The sequence below is a fragment of the Sus scrofa genome, chromosome 11 (assembly GCF_054392235.1).
Source record: "Sus scrofa isolate SSC_HxYL_T2T_F1_AM1 chromosome 11, Sscrofa_HxYL_maternal_Yorkshire_Landrace_v2.0, whole genome shotgun sequence".
Taxonomy (NCBI): Eukaryota; Metazoa; Chordata; class Mammalia; order Artiodactyla; family Suidae; genus Sus; species Sus scrofa.
In genome coordinates, this window is record NC_139393.1 from 19,841,278 (window position 1) to 19,860,557 (window position 19,280).

Sequence of the window (19,280 nt, forward strand, 5' to 3'; positions counted from 1 at the left end):
GTGGTAAATCAAATCCATGGAAATAAAGAAGAAATGGTATATAAGAAAGTTAATATAACAAACTCAATAAATATACACTTGCTGTCATTTATACTCCCAACTACTTTAAAGCATATATAACTCAAAGGTCTATAAATATAGATGAATGGATGAATAAAATGTGGTATAGCCATACAATGGAATATTATTCCATAATAAATAGTAATGAAGTACTGAAACATGCTACAACATGGATGAACCATGAAAACAAGCTAAGTGAAAGAAGTCTACAAAAAGATACGTAGATCAAAAATTTATATAGAGAAAACTACTATCTTATAATAAAAAGTAGACAGTAATCAAGAGGGATTTTTTTTTTTTTTTCTTTTTAGGGCCACACTTGTGGCATATGGAAGTTCCCAGGCTAGGGGTCAAATCATGGCTGCTGCAGCTGCCGGGCTATGCCACAGCCATAGCAACACCAGATCCTTAACCCACTCAGCAAGGCCAGAGATTGATCTCACATCCTCACGGACACTCACGTTGGGTTCTTAACCCAACGAGCCACAAACAGGAACTCCAAGAGGGAATTTTTATAATTATAAAGAATGTGTTTTAAAAAATATGTTTAATGTCAGATGCATTGCTTTATATCATTTTGTAATTTAATGTAACAGAATAGAATGTTATATAGTAAAAATAATTACATTCAATATAAATCTGTGCTTTCTAGTATGGTAACCACAAGCACCAGTGGCTACTGAACACCAGAAATGTGTTTGGCTAGTCCAAACGAAGTTGTGTTATGAATGTAAACACACCAAAATACTCAAAAAATACCTAGTATTTGAGGAAAAAAAAAAATCTCCTTAATAACTTCTATTCTGGTTTCATGTTTTCCTGTTGAAATACAATTCAGGTGACAAAATTCATCATTTTAAAGTATATAAATTCAGTAGTTTTTAGTATATTCACTTTGTTACATAACCATCACCGCTATCTAATTCCAGAATATTTCCATTGCCCTCCAGAGAAACCCCACATCTATCAGCAGTTGTTCCCCATTCCTCTTGCTTCCAATCACTAACTTACTCTCTGTCTTATGTATTGGCATATCATGTAATGAAAGATGTGGGCTTTTGTATCTGGCATCTTTCACTGAGCTTAATGCTTCCAGGTTCTTCTATGTTGCAGCACATAACAGTATTGTATTCCCTTTTATAGCTAAACAATATTCTACAATATAAACAGATCACATTTTGTTTAGCCATTCATCAGTTAATGGACATTTTGTTTAGCTATTCATCAGTTAATGGACATTTGGGGTCTTTTTAGGCTATTATAAATACTGTTGTCATGAACATTTGTACACAAATTTGTGCGTGAATGATACATGGTGAAATGAGCTATTTGGAAATATATGGGTTAAATAAAATGTTAAAATTAATTTCACTTGTTTCTTCTTACTTTATGTCATGCAACTACTAGAATATTTAAAACATATGGCTTGCATTATTTCTATGTGACAACACTAATGTAGCTAATAAACAGCTTTAATTTTTTTCATCTTTTTTTTTTTTTTTTTTTTGGCTGCACTTGTAGCATATGGAGGTTCCCAGGCTAGGGGTCAAATCAGAGCTGTAGCTACTGGCCTACACCACAGACACAGCAGTGCAGGATCCAAGCCACATCTGCAACCTACACCATAGCTCACGACAACGTCAGAACCTTAACCCCCTGGGCAAGGCCAGGGATTGAACCTGTGTCCTCATGGATGCTGGTCAGATTAGTTTCTGCTGAGCCATGATGGGAACTCTGCTAATAATAGATTTAAAAGTTACTGCTTATTGAACACCTAGTATGTGCCAGGAGGTAAACTAACCAGGAAATTATCTTACTTAATTCTTACAATTACCCTTCAAGGAGAGCATTATTAGCTGTATTTTACAGATTGAAATTGACATTTAAAGATGTTAAGTCAGATCTGCAGACTCGGCTATGATCCTGTGTTGCTGTGGCTGTGGTGTAGGCCAGCAGCTATAGCTCTGATTCAACCCCTGGTCTGGGAACCTCCATATGCCATGGGTGCGGCTCTAAAAAGACCAAAAAGAAAAAAAAAAAAGACGTTAAGTATCTTTCCCTAACTCACACAGTCAATGCAAAATAAATATAACCACCCTAGCCAGATCTGTTTAGCTTTTAAAGTTATCATAATCACTATAGGATATTGCCAGATACATATATACAGTCTACCCCAAAAGAAACAGGCTTTGGTACCACAATTAATCTTCCCAATTGCTCTTCAGAAGAAGGTACATACAAGATAGAAAAAATACTGATACACTCCTAGGCCAATAAACACTAAATTACCTCATATAACTAGTCAGTAAAAATTCCAAATCCATTTTGCAAAGGCCTGAGCGATCTTTTAAAAAGGCCAGATCTGACTAGGCTAAGACCCCTGACTACGCTAATGTTAATCAGTGACTCTCCATGACCTGCAGGGCCAAATCCAAGCTCGCTATCAATCTAACCCCCTCCTACCTTTTAGCCATTAGCAATATCAAAGTACACTATGGTACTACTTTGGCTTCATACACGTGCTAGTCTCTGCCTATGATGCTCAGTCCCAGTTCCTACATATTTTCTTGGTGAGTTTCTTTCCATCCTTTAAACCCTACTCAGATATTGTCTTCTTCAACAGTTTTTTCACCCCATAATTACTCTACTCACCCTTAAACATACACAGTATTTTGCCCACTTTATAATTTATACCACTTATAACTAATCCTCTACAATAGAGCATTAAATGATTATTGCACTTATTTTTTACTTAAAAATATAATTTACTATAAGCTTCCTGATGATCATAGTATTATATGATTTTACATCCCCAGCAGCTAACACATAGAAGATACTAATAGTCACTTTGTTAGTGCTTGTTATAGTTTCTTAATTTATTTACAATAAAACAGCCGATAGCCTAAAGTTTCTTGGAGTATATTTCATAAAACACTACTTCTTCTAAATCACCACTGAGAATACAAGTCACAGCCCGGCAGTTGAGGTCACATACACCTTCCACTCCCAATAAGCTTCCTCTTTCTAAACATAGTAGCACCATTAGGAAGAATTTTTTTTTTTTCTTTTTCTTTTTTGGTCTTTTTGCCATTTCTTGGGCCACTCTCTTGGCATATGGAGGTTCCCAGGCTAGGGGTCGAATTGGAGCCATAGCCACGGGTCTACGCCAGAGCCACAGCAACATGGAATCCAAGCCGGGTCTGCAACCTACACCACAGCTCATGGCAACGCCAGATCCTTAACCCACTGAGCAAGGCCAGGGATTGAACCCACAACCTCATAGTTCCTAGTCAGATTCGTTAACCACTGAGCCACGACGGGAACTCCAGGAAGAATTTTAAATTCAGGTCACTTTTTCATTCAGAACTACAAATGTTCTAGCAGAGAAAGCTAAAACGGAAACTAAGCTTTAATTTCATTAAAACAAATGAGAAACATGAGTAAAACAAGTCATTTTGAAAGAAACATTCAGGATCCATATGACTGGACATATCAGGAAGTTAATATTATTAAGAAGACAAATCTAAGGTGTAATACTTAATAACTTTACTAAGTACATAACAGTTTCCAGATGGAATCTTATCATGAACAAAGACATGAAAAAGCAGAGAGTAATCCTATTAAAATTTGTTATTTACCTTTCTAATTTGCTGTAGAGTGCACACAATACATTATACTTCTTCAACAGTTTTGACATAGCATTATCAACTTTGGTACTGGTATCAATTTCTTTCAATAAGTCAAAGAATTTATAGACACTGCAAAGGAAAGAACAAAAAAAGTGAATCCATACCTTAAAAAATTCATTTTGTTTCATCTTCAAAGAGTAGACATTTCAATTCAAAACGCTGTTCACTCTATACCAAATCACTACTATATCCTGTGGAAGGAATTCTGCATCTCACTAGACTTTAAAGAAGAAAAGAAATCAACTAATCTTTAGGCTGTACCCTGTATCTATACACCTACGCCTGTATCTATTTATCATCAAGAACACACAAAAAAAATAAGTTATTATAGACATATACCTATATGTATCTCTATTTCTATCTATATGTTTTAAAACCATAAGTACACATCCATTTATTCAATTCCAACACAAAAACTACATAGTTTATTCTAGTGTTTCTTTTCCATATTTATAACTCTCCTTTGACAGTGAAACCTGGGGTCCACAGCTCTTAAATGTGCTCATTTAATCAACTCCCGTATGTAACCATGAAGCTACCCTCTCCTCCACATTTGTACCCTCCCTCCTGTCCGGACTGTCTCCCCTCACCCTGGCCTGCATCACCCCTCCACATGGCTACCTTCCTCACCCTGGTAGGGCGCTGACCCCTCACTCCCGATTGCCCTTACCTCATACGTGCCATGACACCCCACACCAGTGCCCTGCTTGGTCTTGACACTGCACATCAGACAGCTCATGTCAGAAGCTCCCCACAGGGTTAGGGGTTAGGGTTAGGGTGATGACCTCTTCATCCCACTTGGGCTCTAACATCCTTTGGGCCCCATGGCTCTCCCTCACCACAGATGCACACACCTATGTTCTTCACCCTACTAGCGGTTTTAGGACTGAATTGTTGGGGAAGGGAAAGGAAAACTGATGAAAATTTTTAAGTTGTTTAAAGAATAACTTTAAATCATTTTTTATTATTTTCTTTAAGAATTAACCTATTTGAGGAGTTCCCGTCGTGGCGCAGTGGTTAACGAATCCGACTAGGAACCATGAGGTTGCGGGTTCGGTCCCTGCCCTTGCTCAGTGGGTTAACGATCTGGCGTTGCCGTGAGCTGTGGTGTAGGTTGCAGACGCGGCTCGGATCCTGCGTTGCTGTGGCTCTGGCGTAGGCCGGTGGCTACAGCTCCGATTCAACCCCTAGCCTGGGAACCTCCATATGCCGCGGGAGCGGCCCAAGAAATAGCAACAACAACAACAACAATAACAACAACAACAAAAAAAAAAAAAAAAAAAAGAATTAACCTATTTGAAATTGTTCACTATTGAAAAATAGGGCACTACAGAGAGCTATCTCCAACTGTACCTCACACACTCATTCTTAATCAAGTTTATCTAAGGAATTATACCAAAGCAGCTAACTGAACTAGAGGGTCGCCACCAGACCCATCCATAGGCTGTCCAGCCACCAGTGAGTTACAGCCTTCATTCCAAACACTGGGCTATACCACTCAGACATTTACCTCCAGAACTGGAAAAATAAAAGCTTCAGGTAATCAGGAGAGGGCATGGAACACAAAAGAAGGTTAAGAGGGAGTTCCCATTGTGACTCAGCAGTAACGAACCTGACAAGTACTCATGAAGATGCAGGTTCGATCCCTGGCCTAGCTCCGAGAGTTAAGGATCCCACGTTGCTGTGAGCTGTGGTGTAGGCTGGCAGCTGCAGCTCTGATTCGACCCCTAGCCTGGGAACTTCCATATGTTGTGGGTGCAACCCTAAAAAGAAAGTTATGAAAAGTTCCACAGATATAGAAGGGATTGGAGCAGCCATGACATATTTGGTGGAAAACTAAATTAAGGAGGGACAGAAGGCATAGTAAAGAAGCACGATGCTGCTTCGAAAAGAGAGCAAAGCTAGTGTGCCAAGAAAAAGAAATCGACCTTAGAAGAGCATTTATTCAAGAACCCTCTCACACCCAGTTTTGAGATATACAGCAGTATGTATCCATGCAATACCATTAAAATGGTACTGCTACTACAAGGCCTTCTTTTTCTAGGGGTAACTTGGGTGAGTTTCCATTCCTTCTGTCGCCCTCCTCTGAAGGAGAGAAGAAAGGGCAGGAAGTTGAGAGGGAAAGAGAGGAGGGAGACAGGAATAGCAAGCCATAATTAAGATATACAGATCTGCAGATAACCACATATTCCACAGCAGGATTGATGCTGATCTATAAACTATTTACCAAACCCAAATTAAGTACAGAAATTGTTGAGAGTAAGTACTTAAAAACCTTTTTTAGCAATTTCACCCCATTTTTATGCCTGCTGAATCTAACAATAAAAAAAAAAATGATCCCTTGTTTGGTAGGATTTTTGTTTCATTCTTCTAGTAATTAATTTCTATTTAAAAAAAAAATCAGTCTGTGAAATATTGGAAAGAAGAGGAACTAGTCCTTCACCAGAGCATGTTTAAGAAGCAGTGGTCCAGGAATTCCCCTGTGGCTGAGTGGTAACGAACCGGACTAGTATCCATGAGGATGTGGGTTGAATCTCTGGCCCTGCTCAGTGGGTTAAGAATCCGGAGTTGCTATGGCTGTGGCGTAGGCCTGTAGGTGCAGCTCTGATTCAACCCCTAGCCTGGGAACCTCCATATGTCTCAAGTACAGCTCTAAAAAGAAAAAAAAAGGGGGAAAAAAAAGGTAGTTGTCTAGATAACATTCCTATGTAGTTATCAGAACACAGAGATGTCCTAAGAAAAAGTTGTATCAAACATATTACTATATTTATGGTAGTGCTATTATTTATGGTACGCTTATTTCATAAATCATTGTTGTTCTATGAATACTCGGGAAACATTTAGGAAAATCTTTGTCAGGAAAATTCTTTCTGCTGTGGCTCTGGCATAGGCCAGCGGCTACAGTTCCGATTAGACCCCTAGCCTGGGAACCTCCATATGTCTCAGGAACAGTCCTAGAAAAGGCAAAAAGACAAAAATAAATAAATAAGTAAATAAACAGAAGTCTATGAATACCTAAATACACTATATTGCAGTCATCTGTTTAATTTTTTCTTCCCCACTGGATTGAGTTTCTTGAGGTCAGAGACCACATCTCACCTCTATAACACTAGAACCTAGTAAAGTATCATAGTGCCTAAGAGTTGAAAACTTTTGTTTCTTTTCCCTATTTTCAGGGGAAGGGGAGGGATGGGAGGAACCTACAGAAAAAAAGAGATGAAGACCTCATCAGTGTCTATGCTGTTACAGCCACTGACTCAATTAACTACTTACTTCTCTATTCATTATAAGTTATTTAATTCTTATAAGTCTACAAAGTAGCTAGTAATTTTCATTTCACAGGAAAGAAAAGGAACCTGAGACTTAATAAGGATAGGTAATCTTCTCCAAGTCATATATCTTAAAAAATAAATGCTATATTAACCCAAATATTCACTCTCTTTGCAATCCTCTGACGCCACTAAAACATTTGCCAGTGAATGAATAAATTAATCTGGATATTTACCTTTATATTTAGATTAATTTTCAGTTATATAAAAACTATTTTGATTTAATGATTTTATTTAATTAAGTGAAACTGTGAGGGAGTTCCCGTTGTGGCTCAGTGTTAACAAATCCGACTAGGAACCATGATGTTGTGAGTTCAATCCCTGGCCTTGCTCAGTGGGTTAAGGATCCAGCGTTCCCATGAGGTGTGGTGTAGGCTGCAGACGAGGCTCAGATCCCTCGTTGCTGCGGCTCTGGTGTAGCCAGCAGCTACAGCTCCGATTAGACCCCTAGCCTGGGAACCTCCATATGCCACAGGAGTGGCCCAAGAAATGGCAAAAAAAGACAATAAATAAATAAATAAATAAAGTGAAACTGTGAAATCTCTGACAGGTAGACAAATTCTAATTTAAGAAATTAAATATGAACATACATGGCTTTTGTTTCCACATTTTATTTAGAGTAGTAAAGAAAAGTTACCAAACACTTTATCTCATTTACTCATGATACCAGTTATGTTAACTCTTGGATAAAGATGGCTTTATCCAAGAAGAAACATACTATCTTTTCGGTCACATTATTTACTGTTCCATTTCATAAATATGCTGCAAAAAAAATGACTGGAAGCCCCTGAAGGCTTCTCTTGAGTTGCTGGAAATAATTAGTAAACTCCTCTTATTACTAAGCTCAATACAGACATTAATTATTTTCAGGGGTAAGTATTATAATAATATTCAACTGAATATACAGCCTTAAAAAGTATATAATCATAATATCTATTGTATTTAACTATTATAAACTTTAATCAACTAAATTTAAGATAGACATACTACTTTTACAAAGGTTTTTATATATAAAAAGCCTACTTCATAAATCCTTGCTTCTTTTGTCCACTTTACCAAGAGCTACTTCAAGAGAGTTTAGAGACAGTGAGACATACATGGAAAATTTTCACAGGACACAAACTGCTACATTTAAGAAAGTACAGCATAAATACACTTTCATCAAGAACTCTAATGGAGAACGAGAGTTAGATGACCTAAATTCTCTGTTTTATTTAATTTTAGTATTTCCCTCTAATTCCCTAGTTAATTAAAATGAAAGTTCAGAAATAATGGCGGAGGCCTTTACTAGTGCAAGAAATTTTACCTGATGTCAATGTTTTTCTGCAGCTCAGTGAAGGTGAATGGCATTTCATCTAGGTCAACTGCTGCAATAAAGATACAGATTCCCCACAGTTCCTTTTTCTTTTGAATATGACCTTCCTGGGAACAACAACAATAAAAGGTTCAAATATTTCATTAAATTATTTACCTACTGGCCAACGTATTAAAACTGCATTATATGCAATTTTTTTCTTATTCAACATAACAAAATGTGTTCCTGAATTTTTATGTCATATGTCTGAAAGCACTTAATTTTACACTAATAACAAACCCTTAAATTTTATATTGTAAGGCAAAAAAAAATCACTAGAAAGATAAAAAAGTTAAATTACAACTTTCTAAAAAAATAAAGGGGCCAGTTGGTTCTTTAAAGTAAATATTTTCATTTTTCTAAAATCCAACACCATCAAAGCCAAGTTAAAATAATTCAGACTCCATAATATAAATCGTTTTAAAAAAAACAAGTCCATTTCCTTATTTGATTATCCTCCTTTTTCTCTAATTCACTTGTTCTTTATCAATCCACTGATTCAAGTATTTTTTAACCTTAGAAATTCTTATCTCTCAGTGCCATAACTGCTTTCCTAGCCAATAGAAATAATAACACATACCTCATTTTATAAAAATAAATGAGAGATTAAAACCCTAGCATAATGACTGGTATATAATTAGTAATGAATTATGGCTACAACTTCATTAGAATATATTTCCATTATCATTAGAATACTTTTCCCCCTAAAAATACATAGCTCTAAATATATGTTTTGTATGTAAAAATTGGATTATATTAAGTTGAAAACAAAAGAAATACCAAATTATCTGACGTGCTATTAAACAGCTGGAACTATTTGCTTAATCTTAATTGAGAATACAAAAGAGCTGAAAAGTATGTGATGAAATTTTTCATTGTTTTGAAATAAAAAATAAAAGCTTTAGAAAAAAAATCCTAAATTATCAAATTTTATGGACAATATGAATCTTATCAGCATCCAACTCTAAATTTGTCCTTAATTTCAGCTACTTGAGGAGAAAATATTTCAAAACTTATATTACAACTCTACACCCAGTAGAACTGTTAAAATTAAAAAGACTGAAAATATCAAGAGTTGATAAGATGTAAAGCAATGGAACACTCAAACCTTACTGACAAAAATGTGAAAATCGTACAAACATTTCAGAAAACAAGTTTAGCAAGTTTTTAAAAGTTTTATACTTTCCATAACACTTAGCAATTCCACTCCCAGATACCTATACCCAAGAGAAATGTAAACTTTGTACTTGAATGTTAACAGTGGCTTCATTTATAAAAACCAAAAACTCAAACAACCCAATATAAAAACAGGTGAAAATACAGTGTGGTATATCCATTTAATGGAATATTATTCAACAGTAAAAAAGGGGAAAGTATCTACAAACCCAGCATAGATAAATCTCAAACTTACTACAATAAGGTAAAAAAACCAAACACAAAAGGGTACAGGCTGTGCACCCTTGTGATTTCATACAGAATTCCAAAGGCAAAAACTAATCTCTAATGTCAGAAAGCAGATCAGTGGCTGCTTGAGCACAGGAGTAGAGGTGCTGGGGAATCACCATCAAAGAGAATGAGAGAAATTTCTGGAGTAACACAAAATTTCTGTATCTTTTTTTTTTCCCTCTTTTTTGGCTGCCCCACAGCATATGGAGTTGCCAGGCCAGGGATCACATCTGAGCTGGAGTTGCAGCAACGCCAGGTCTTCGAACCTACTGTGCTGGGCTGGAGATTGAACCTGCATCCCAGTGCTGCAGAGCTACTGATCCTAATGCACCACAGCAGGAACTCCAAAAATTTCTATATTTTAATGGTGGTAATTAAGTGGTTAAATAACATTTGTCAAAAATTACTGAATTATTCACTTAAAACTGGTTGATTTTAGTGTATATAAATTATACCTCAATAAATATGACTTTGAAACTTTCATACATACTATTTCTGAAACTAAACATACAAATTGCTAATTTTAGCCAACCGAATTCAACAACATATAAAAAAGATCATACACCACGACCAAGTGGGATTCATCCCAAGTTCACAAAGATAGTTCAACATACACAAATCAAGCAAGGTCATACACCACATTAACAAAAGATAAGTCAAAAACCACATGATCATCTCAACAGATGTGGAAAAAGCATTCAACAAAGTCCAACGTCCATTCATAATAAAAACTCTTACCAAAGTGGGTATAGAGGGAACATAACATAATAAAAGCCATTTATGACAAAACCGCTGCCAATATAATACTCACTGGAGAAAAGGTGAAAGCCTTCCCGCTAAAATCTGGAACAAGACAAGGATGCCCACTCTCACCACTTTTATTCAACATAGTATTGGAAGTTCTAGCCACAGCAATCAGACAAAAGAAATAAAAGGTATCCAAATTGGAAGAGAAGAGGTAAAACTGTCACTCTATGCAGATAACATGATACTATATACAGAAAACCCTAAGGATGCCACACAAAAATTACTCAAACTGATCAACAAATTCAGCAAAGTAGGTTGCATTTCTGTATACTAATAATGAAATATTTGAAAAGGAATATAAAAATACCTTTTAAAATCACACCCCTAAAAATTAAATACCTAGGAATAAACCTGCCTAAGGCCATGAAAGGGCATGCTGAGAACTATAAAACATTAATCAAGGAAATTAAAGAGGATTCAAAGAAATGGAAAGATATTCCATGCTCCTGGATTGGAAGAATTAGCACTGTTAAAATGGCCATAATATCCAAAGCAATCTACAGATTCAGTGCAATCCCTATCAAATTACTCATGACATTTTTCATGGAACTACAACCAACAATCCAAAAACTACCATATAAGACCCAGAATTGCCAAAGAAATCTTGAGGAACAAAAACCAAGCAGGAGGCATAACTTTCCCAGGCTTCAGACAATATTACAGTATTCGAGACAGTGTGGTACTGGTACAAAATCAGACACACAGACCAATGGAACAGAACAGAGAACCCAGAAATAAACCCAGACACCTACGGTCAACTAATCTTCAACAAAGGAGACAAGAACATAAAATGGGAAAAAAACACTCTTTTCAGCGAGTGATGCTGGGAAAACTGGAGAGCTGCACATAAATCAATGAAATTAGAACACACCCTCACACCTTGCACTAAAACAAACTCAAAACGGCTTAAAGATTTATTAAACATACGACACCATACAACTCCTAGAAGAGAACACAGGCAAAACATTCTCTGACATCAACCATACAAATGTTTTCTTAGGTCAGTCTCCCAAAGCAATAGAAATAAAAACAAAAAGAAACTAATGGGACCTAAACAAACTTATAAGCTTTTGCACAGCAAAGTAAACAATTAAAAAAAAAAATACAACCTATGGAATGGGAGAAAATAGTTGCAAATGATGCAGCTGACCAGGGCTTAATTTCCAAAATATACAAACAACTCATACAACTCAACAGCAAAAACAAACAAACAAACAAACAAACAAAAAACCCAACTGAAAAATGGGCAGAAGACCTGAATGGACATTTCTCCAAAGAAGACATACAGATGGCCAACAGACACATGAAAAAATGCTCAACATCACTAATTATTAGAGAAATGCAAACCAAAACTACAATGAGGTACCACTTCACACTAGTCAGAATGGCTATCTATAGTAAGTCTACAAATAACAAATGCTGGAGAGGGTATGGAGAAAAGGGAACCCTCCTACACTGTTGGCAAGAATGTAAATTAGCACAACCACTGTGGAAAATGTATGGAGGTACCTCAGAAAACTAAATACAGAACTACCATATGACCCAGCAATCCCACTCCTGGGCATATATCCAAACAACGCTTTCACTGAAAAAGTTACATGCACCTCTATATTCATTGCAGCGCTATTCACAATACCCAAGACAAGGAAATAACCTACATGTCCAACAACAGATGAATGGATTAAGAAGATGTAAATATACACAATGGAATACTACTCAGCCACAGAAAAGAACAAAATAATGCCATTTGCAGCAACATGGATGGAACTAGAGACTCTCATACTAAGTGAACTAAGAAAGAGAAAGACAAATACCATAGGATATCACTTATATTTGGAATCTAATATATGGCACAAATGAACCTATCTACAGAAAAAAAAAAAAAAAAACCTCATGGACATGGAGAACCTATGTGTGGTTGAAAAGGGGTAGGGGAATGGAGTGGGATGTACTGAGAGTTTGGGGTTAGTAGATGAAAAACATTGCATTTGGACTGGATAAACCATGAGACCCTACCATATAGCACAGGGAACTATATCTAGCCACTAGTGATGAAACACGATGGAGAATAATGTGAGAAAAATAATTCACACACACAACCCGGTCACTTTGCTGTACAGCAGAAATTGACAGAACACTGTAAATCAACAATAATAAAAAAATCTTTTTAAATAACTACAGGGAGTTCCTGTCATGGCTCAGTTGTTAACAAACCCAACTAGCATCCGTGAGGACTCGGGTTCGATCCTTGGCCTCACTCAGTGGGTTAAGGATTTGGCATTGCCGTGAGCTGTGGTGTAGGTTGAAGATGGCTCCCATGTTGCTGTGGCTTGGCATAGGCCAGTGGCCACAGCTCCAATTCAACCCCTAGCCTGGGAACCTCCATATGCAGAGGGTGAGGCCTTAAAAAGACAAAAGACAAAAAATAAATAAATAAATACAAAATGACAATAACTGTAGGGCTGAGTCAAGTTTAGCGTAATATATATATTCAGAGAACTATTTATAATATCAAAAATGGAAATAGCTTAAATATCTTTAAATAGAACGGTTAATTAAATTATAAGAGAGATATCATGGAATAACATAAAACCCTTAAAATATCTGAAACATTATAAGGACATGGGAAAATACCAAAAGCATGTTAAGAGGAAAAAATACCAGAGTACCAAATTACGTGTATATTTTAATTCCAATTTTGTGGAAAAATTTTAAAAGGAAGTAAAAGCAAAAAGTATATCACAATGTTACTATTATCTCTAGGTGGAAGGATTAAAAATGATTTCCATTTTCTTCCTTAATCCTACATACATTTTCTTAATTACCTATAACTATAAAATGGGGCAGGTAAGTCAATTATAAAAAAAGTACTAAATTTATATAAAGCAGGAGTGAGAAAAATTAGGAGTACTCAAAAATCCTTAAAATATTAAAATTTTAATTGAAGACAGTGCAGTTTAAAAAAAAAAAAAACTACAATCTACACTTAAAGGGCTACCTGTTAACCAGTAATTTAGGTTAGTTCCTTTGAACCACCCAACTGATAACCCCTAATTAGTGACAACTTGTACCTACTTTTTCACAATGCACTAACTTACAAAAGAGCTCCACCAAGTGGTAACATAAGTCATCTTGGAAACATCTGAAAAGTAGGTTATCTTACTATTCATGCTATCGTAAGTAACATGAATTTACATTCAAATTTTAAAAGTTAAAAATACTATTATCTTCACTTTTTAAAAAAGCTGCCACGACGATGGAAATAAGCCATAAAATATATGCTCTTTATCTCAGGGTCAAAAGGACACATCCTTACACTAGATTCATGAGACGTTAATGAGTGCGTGGCAATAAAGTTACCAGGTAAATGCACTGGAACAGCAGAAGGGACAAGACCTACCTTTATCTTCCACTCCTGGATTTCCTCTTTATCAAGGTTATATGAAGGAACAAGAGGGAATAACTTGCTAATATGCCAAAATACCCTCTCTCTCACTAGTATCACTAAGTGACAGCAGTTAGTATAAGGAAATTCTTTGATGTGCTCAGAAGCAAAAGGCAAGAGTGGCAGAGCCAAGAAGAATGCAAAAGCTAATTTTACTTGTATTCAATCACATTTTTGATACAACATGCCGGGGTAAACACTGGGTAATTAGCCATCCAGTTACACAATGCCTTTGTGGGGAAAGAGTTGACGCTACTCCCAGAAAAATATACACCTGGCAAGTCCACATTCACCTGGCCTTCTACCTAAGAGATGTGTACCTAGGGCTCCTTCCCTTAAGAACGTCTACAGAAGTCAGGGGACAGACCTAAGCACTTAAGTAAACTGCAGTTCAGCTTACTCACTTGCTCAGCTGTCCATATCTCAACTAGTATGTAAGCATTTTAAGGACGTAAGAATTATATCTAATCACTGCTGTACCCCCAAGAGCCTAATACGATGTTTAGCACTAACTTACGTGAAATGAATATTTTTTTAAAAAAGTAACAAGAATCATACCCCAGTATAGGATAGAATGATTTTTTTGGACTTTCTCCCCCTCGTGTGCTCAGAGAAACAAAGAAGGAGCAAAACTGAAACACAAATAAAAACTCTACTTAAAAGAGACACATGCACCCGCATGTTCATTGCAGCACTATTCACAATAGCCAGGACATGGAAACAATCCAAATGTCCATCAACAGATGATTGGATTCAGAAGATGTGGTATACATACACAATGGAATACTACTCAGCCACAAAAAAGAACAAAATAATACCATTTGCAGCAACATGGATGGAACTAGAGAATCTCATACTGAGTGAAATGAGCCAGAAAGACAAAGACAAATACCATATGATATCACTTATAACTGGAATCTAATATCCAGCACAAATGAACACCTCCTCAGAAAAGAAAATCATGGACTTGGAGAAAAGACTTGTGGATGCCTGATGGGAGAGGGAGGGAGTGGGAGGGATCGGGAGCTTGGGCTTATCAGACACAACTTAGAATAGATTTACAAGGAGATCCTGCTGAGTAGCATTGAGAACTTTGTCTAGATACTCATGTTGCAACAGAACAAAGGGTGGGGAAAAAATGTAATTGTAATGTATACATGTAAGGATAACTTGACCCCCTTGCTGTACAGTGGGAAAATTAAAAAAAAAAAACACAAATAAAACGTATAAGGTAACATATAACTATCTACAACAGTTTCTTTAGCTCCTGATAACACACTTTTTTAAGCATCAATAAAACTCAAATATTATAGACCTTATTTCCTAAACATGCAATACATAACTGACCTAGAATTTAGTTTCTAGTCAAGTTCTGTTTAGTTTATTGAGTTAAAGATCGAAAAGATGACCCACCCAAGACGATATAGCCATAGAGGAGAAAAAAATGCCACCAAATTCAAACAGCCACTAATTAATTGGTTTTTCTGTAAAAGATCTACGAAAGCGATGTCTACCACTCTTAAAAAGATAAAAACACTGAGAAGAGGGGTCAATTCCTACAACTCAGATTGTATAAAAGGTATCTTCTGAAGTTCGCATGTCAACTCATTCTACCAACATCACATACAATCCTTGGGAAAAGGAAACTATAACTAATTAATAAATGAGATGGCATTAGAACAAAAGACTCTCGACTGGAAGGGAACAGAAAGAGATCACTGATCAAGTCCTAAGGTCTGGGAGTTTCTAGGGTTTCAAGTCATAAATGATAATCTTTGGCAAATTTGCCAAAATTTTTAAAAACTTAAGAGAACCCATCATGTTTATTTTCAATAATACCTCAGTAACTAAGGAAGTAAATATTTCACTTTTGCTAGAATTTAATGCAGCAAGGTAACACAATTTACCTTTATATTGATAAAAAAGCATTGGTAAGCAGCTTTGTATACCCTGAATAAAACCAGGAAAAATAATTATTTAATTTTTAAAAGTTTGGTAAACTTTCTACAACAGATCCAAGGTGGGGGAAAGATTGTTGATTTCTGAGTGCAATACAATTTTGACTCAACCTGAAAAAAATAGTTTGTAGAATGAGAAAATTGAGGTATTTAATTTTCATGTTAAAAAGAGATAAATTAGGAGTTCCCGTCATGGCCCATCAGTTAACAAACCGGGCTAGCATCCATGAGGATGCGGGTTCAATCCCTGGCCTCGCTCGGTGGATTAAGGATCCGGCACTGCCGTGAGCAGTGGTGTAGGTCACAGACACGGCTCAGATCTGGCATTGCTGTGGCTCTGGCATAGGCAGGCGGCTACAGCTCGGATTGGACTGCTAGCCTGGGAACCTCCATATGCAGCAGGTGCAGCCCTGGAAAAACAAAAAGACAAAAAGAAAAAAAAAAAAAGAGAGAGAGCGAGAGAGAGAATTAAAAAAGGAACAGAAATCAGATTTTTTTTTCTTTTTTGGCTGTCCCGCAGCATATGGAGTTCCTGGGCCAGGGATCAGCCCCCCCACCACAGCTGCAGCAATGGCAGATACACAACCCACTGTGTAAGGCCAGGGATCAAACCTGCGTCCCAGCACTACAGAGACACTGCCAATCTCACTCTGCCACAGTGGGAGCTCCAGGAATAGGAATTTCTGATAAAATAATTCACTTCAAACCTCTCCTAAATATCTAGGTCTCATATAAACTTGTTTATCTGATCAGAGCTAAGTATGTAACAGACACAAATAAGTACCAATTTGAACATCGATAATGACAAATACAAGGCCTCTAAAATTATAATGCCGGAGTTCCCGTCGTGGCGCAGTGGTTAACGAATCCGACTAGGAACCATGAGGTTGCGGGTTCAGTCCCTGCCCTTGCTCAGTGGGTTAACGATCCGGCATTGCCGTGAGCTGTGGTGTAGGTTGCAGACGCGGCTCGGATCCCGCGTTGCTGTGGCTCTGGCATAGGCCGGTGGCTACAGCTCCGATTCAACCCCTAGCCTGGGAACCTCCATATGCCGCGGGAGCGGCCCAAGAAATAGCAACAACAACAACAAAAAGAGAAAAGACAAAAAAAAAAAAAAATTAAAATTATAATGCCTATAATAAGGAAAAAATTCACTGAAAGATTATTTACAATAATTTATTTCAAAACAACATCTATTGTATCTAAATTATTTTTTTGGGGGTCTTTTTTTTTTTTTTTGCTATTTCTTGGGCCGCTCCTGCGGCATATGGAGGTTCCCAGGCTAGGGGTCGAATCGGAGCTGTAGCCACCGGCCTACGCCAGAGCCACAGCAATGCAGGATCCGAGCCCCGTCTGCAACCTACACCACAGCTCATGGCAACGCCAGATCCTTAACCCACTAAGCAAGGGCAGGGACCGAACCTGCAACCTCATGGTTCCTAGTCGGATTCGTTAACCATTGCGCCACGACGGGAACTCCTAAATTATATTTATACAGGGCATAAGATGTTTAAAGAACAGAAAACCCCTAGTTCTATAAAATGGAGATTTAAGATTCCCTAGCATACCTGGAAGTTTTAACAATCTCCACTGTCATTCTAATCCTATGGAAAAGAAGGTGCTAAACAGTATCTGACGTATTCTTCTGGTATCTGCTTCTAATATGGAGGATAAACATATCCTCTTTATGGAGGATAAAACTTAGAGTTTGTCACTATCTTTTTGGAGAATTGGGGGGAGGAGTTTTTTTTAAAAGAAAATACATTATAGCTGTTTTCAGTAATTTAATCCTAACATGTACTAGAAAGGATTTTTTTTTTTTTAATCTTGGACAACTACATAACACAAGACCAAAAAAACTCCAAAATATATAGGTAAAGAAACTGGGCATTCTGGAGAGGGTAATTTTGGACATTTAATTAATTGAATTAATTCAATAATATTCCCTAAATGCCCACTGAGGGAGCACATTCTAACTGCTAGGAATAATACATCAGTAAACAAAATAAACATTCCTGTTCCCTGGAGCTGACATTTTAGGGGAAAGAGAAAGATAATAAACAAAAATCAGTGTATATATAAGTAAACTATACGCCAAGTTTAAAAAACAGCAGGGTATCCCGTCCTGTTGATGGGAATGTAAACTGGTATAGACACTACGGAGAACAGTATGGAGGCTCCTTAAAAATCTAAAAATAGTCACCATATGATCCAGCAATCCCACTCCTGGACATATGTTCAAAGAAAACTCTAATTTGAAAAAAATACATGTACCCTAATGTTCACAGAAGCACTATTTACAACAGCCAAGACATGAGACAACCGAAGTGTTCACTGATAGATGAATAAAGAATAAAGAATAAATGGATAAAGAAGATATGGTGTATATATACATTGGAATATTCCTCACGCATAAAAAAGAATGAAATAATGCCATTTGCGCAACATGGATAGACCTAGAGATTATCATACTAAGTGAAGTAAGTCAGAAGTCAATGACAAATATCATGTGACATCACTCAAATGTGGAATCTAAAAAGTGGTACAAGTGAACTTACTTACAAGACAGAAACAGACTCCCAGACACAGCAAAAAAATGTACCGCTTACCAAAAGGGGAAAAAGGTTGGGATTAACGGACACATTATTATACATAAAATAGGTAAACAATAAGGTTCTACTACATAGCACAGGGAACCATATTCAATATCTTGTAATAATCTATAATGGAAAAGAATCTAAAAAAGAATACACACATACACATATATAACTGAATCACTTTGCTGTACACCAGAAACTAACACAACACTATAAACCAACTATACTTCAATTTTAAAAGTATATTTGAGTTTTGAATATATATGTGTGTGTATATATAAATACATACTTCTTTGAAATTTTGAAAGGGAAATATAAAAATGATGGGAAAAAATGATAAGACAATACTACCTGAAAAACTACATGCTATGCCTTAAAAGTTGTCATTCAAAACAGTAAACAACCAGTAGAAGATTCATAGTGACCATGAAATAAAATAAAATAGCTTCTCATAAAAAGCCTAGTTGGTCTTCATTCAGAGATGAGAGTAAAATTCCTTCCATGGGTCCTCAGGAAGAAGAGAATATACTGCAGTAAACAACACTGGCCAACAGTAAAAACTTTCATGAAAAAAGGGCAATTTTAAAAGTAGGTA

At 36.6% G+C, this 19,280-nt stretch overlaps 1 protein-coding gene across 10 annotated transcripts in view; it reads right to left on the reverse strand.

The window, feature by feature from the left end:
• Positions 1-19,280, reverse strand: part of RB1 (RB transcriptional corepressor 1) — a 132,086-nt gene that overhangs the window by 91,480 nt on the left and 21,326 nt on the right. For all 10 annotated transcript variants that reach the window (XR_014818784.1, XM_084981023.1, XM_084981020.1 and 7 more), the window contains 2 exon segments: positions 8,385-8,500; positions 3,699-3,818 (listed from right to left, as the gene is read on the reverse strand). Coding sequence is in view for 9 of the 10 variants with exons in the window: in XM_013992198.3 (XP_013847652.3) it covers positions 3,699-3,818; positions 8,385-8,500 (236 nt within the window). In the remaining variant the exon portion in view is untranslated.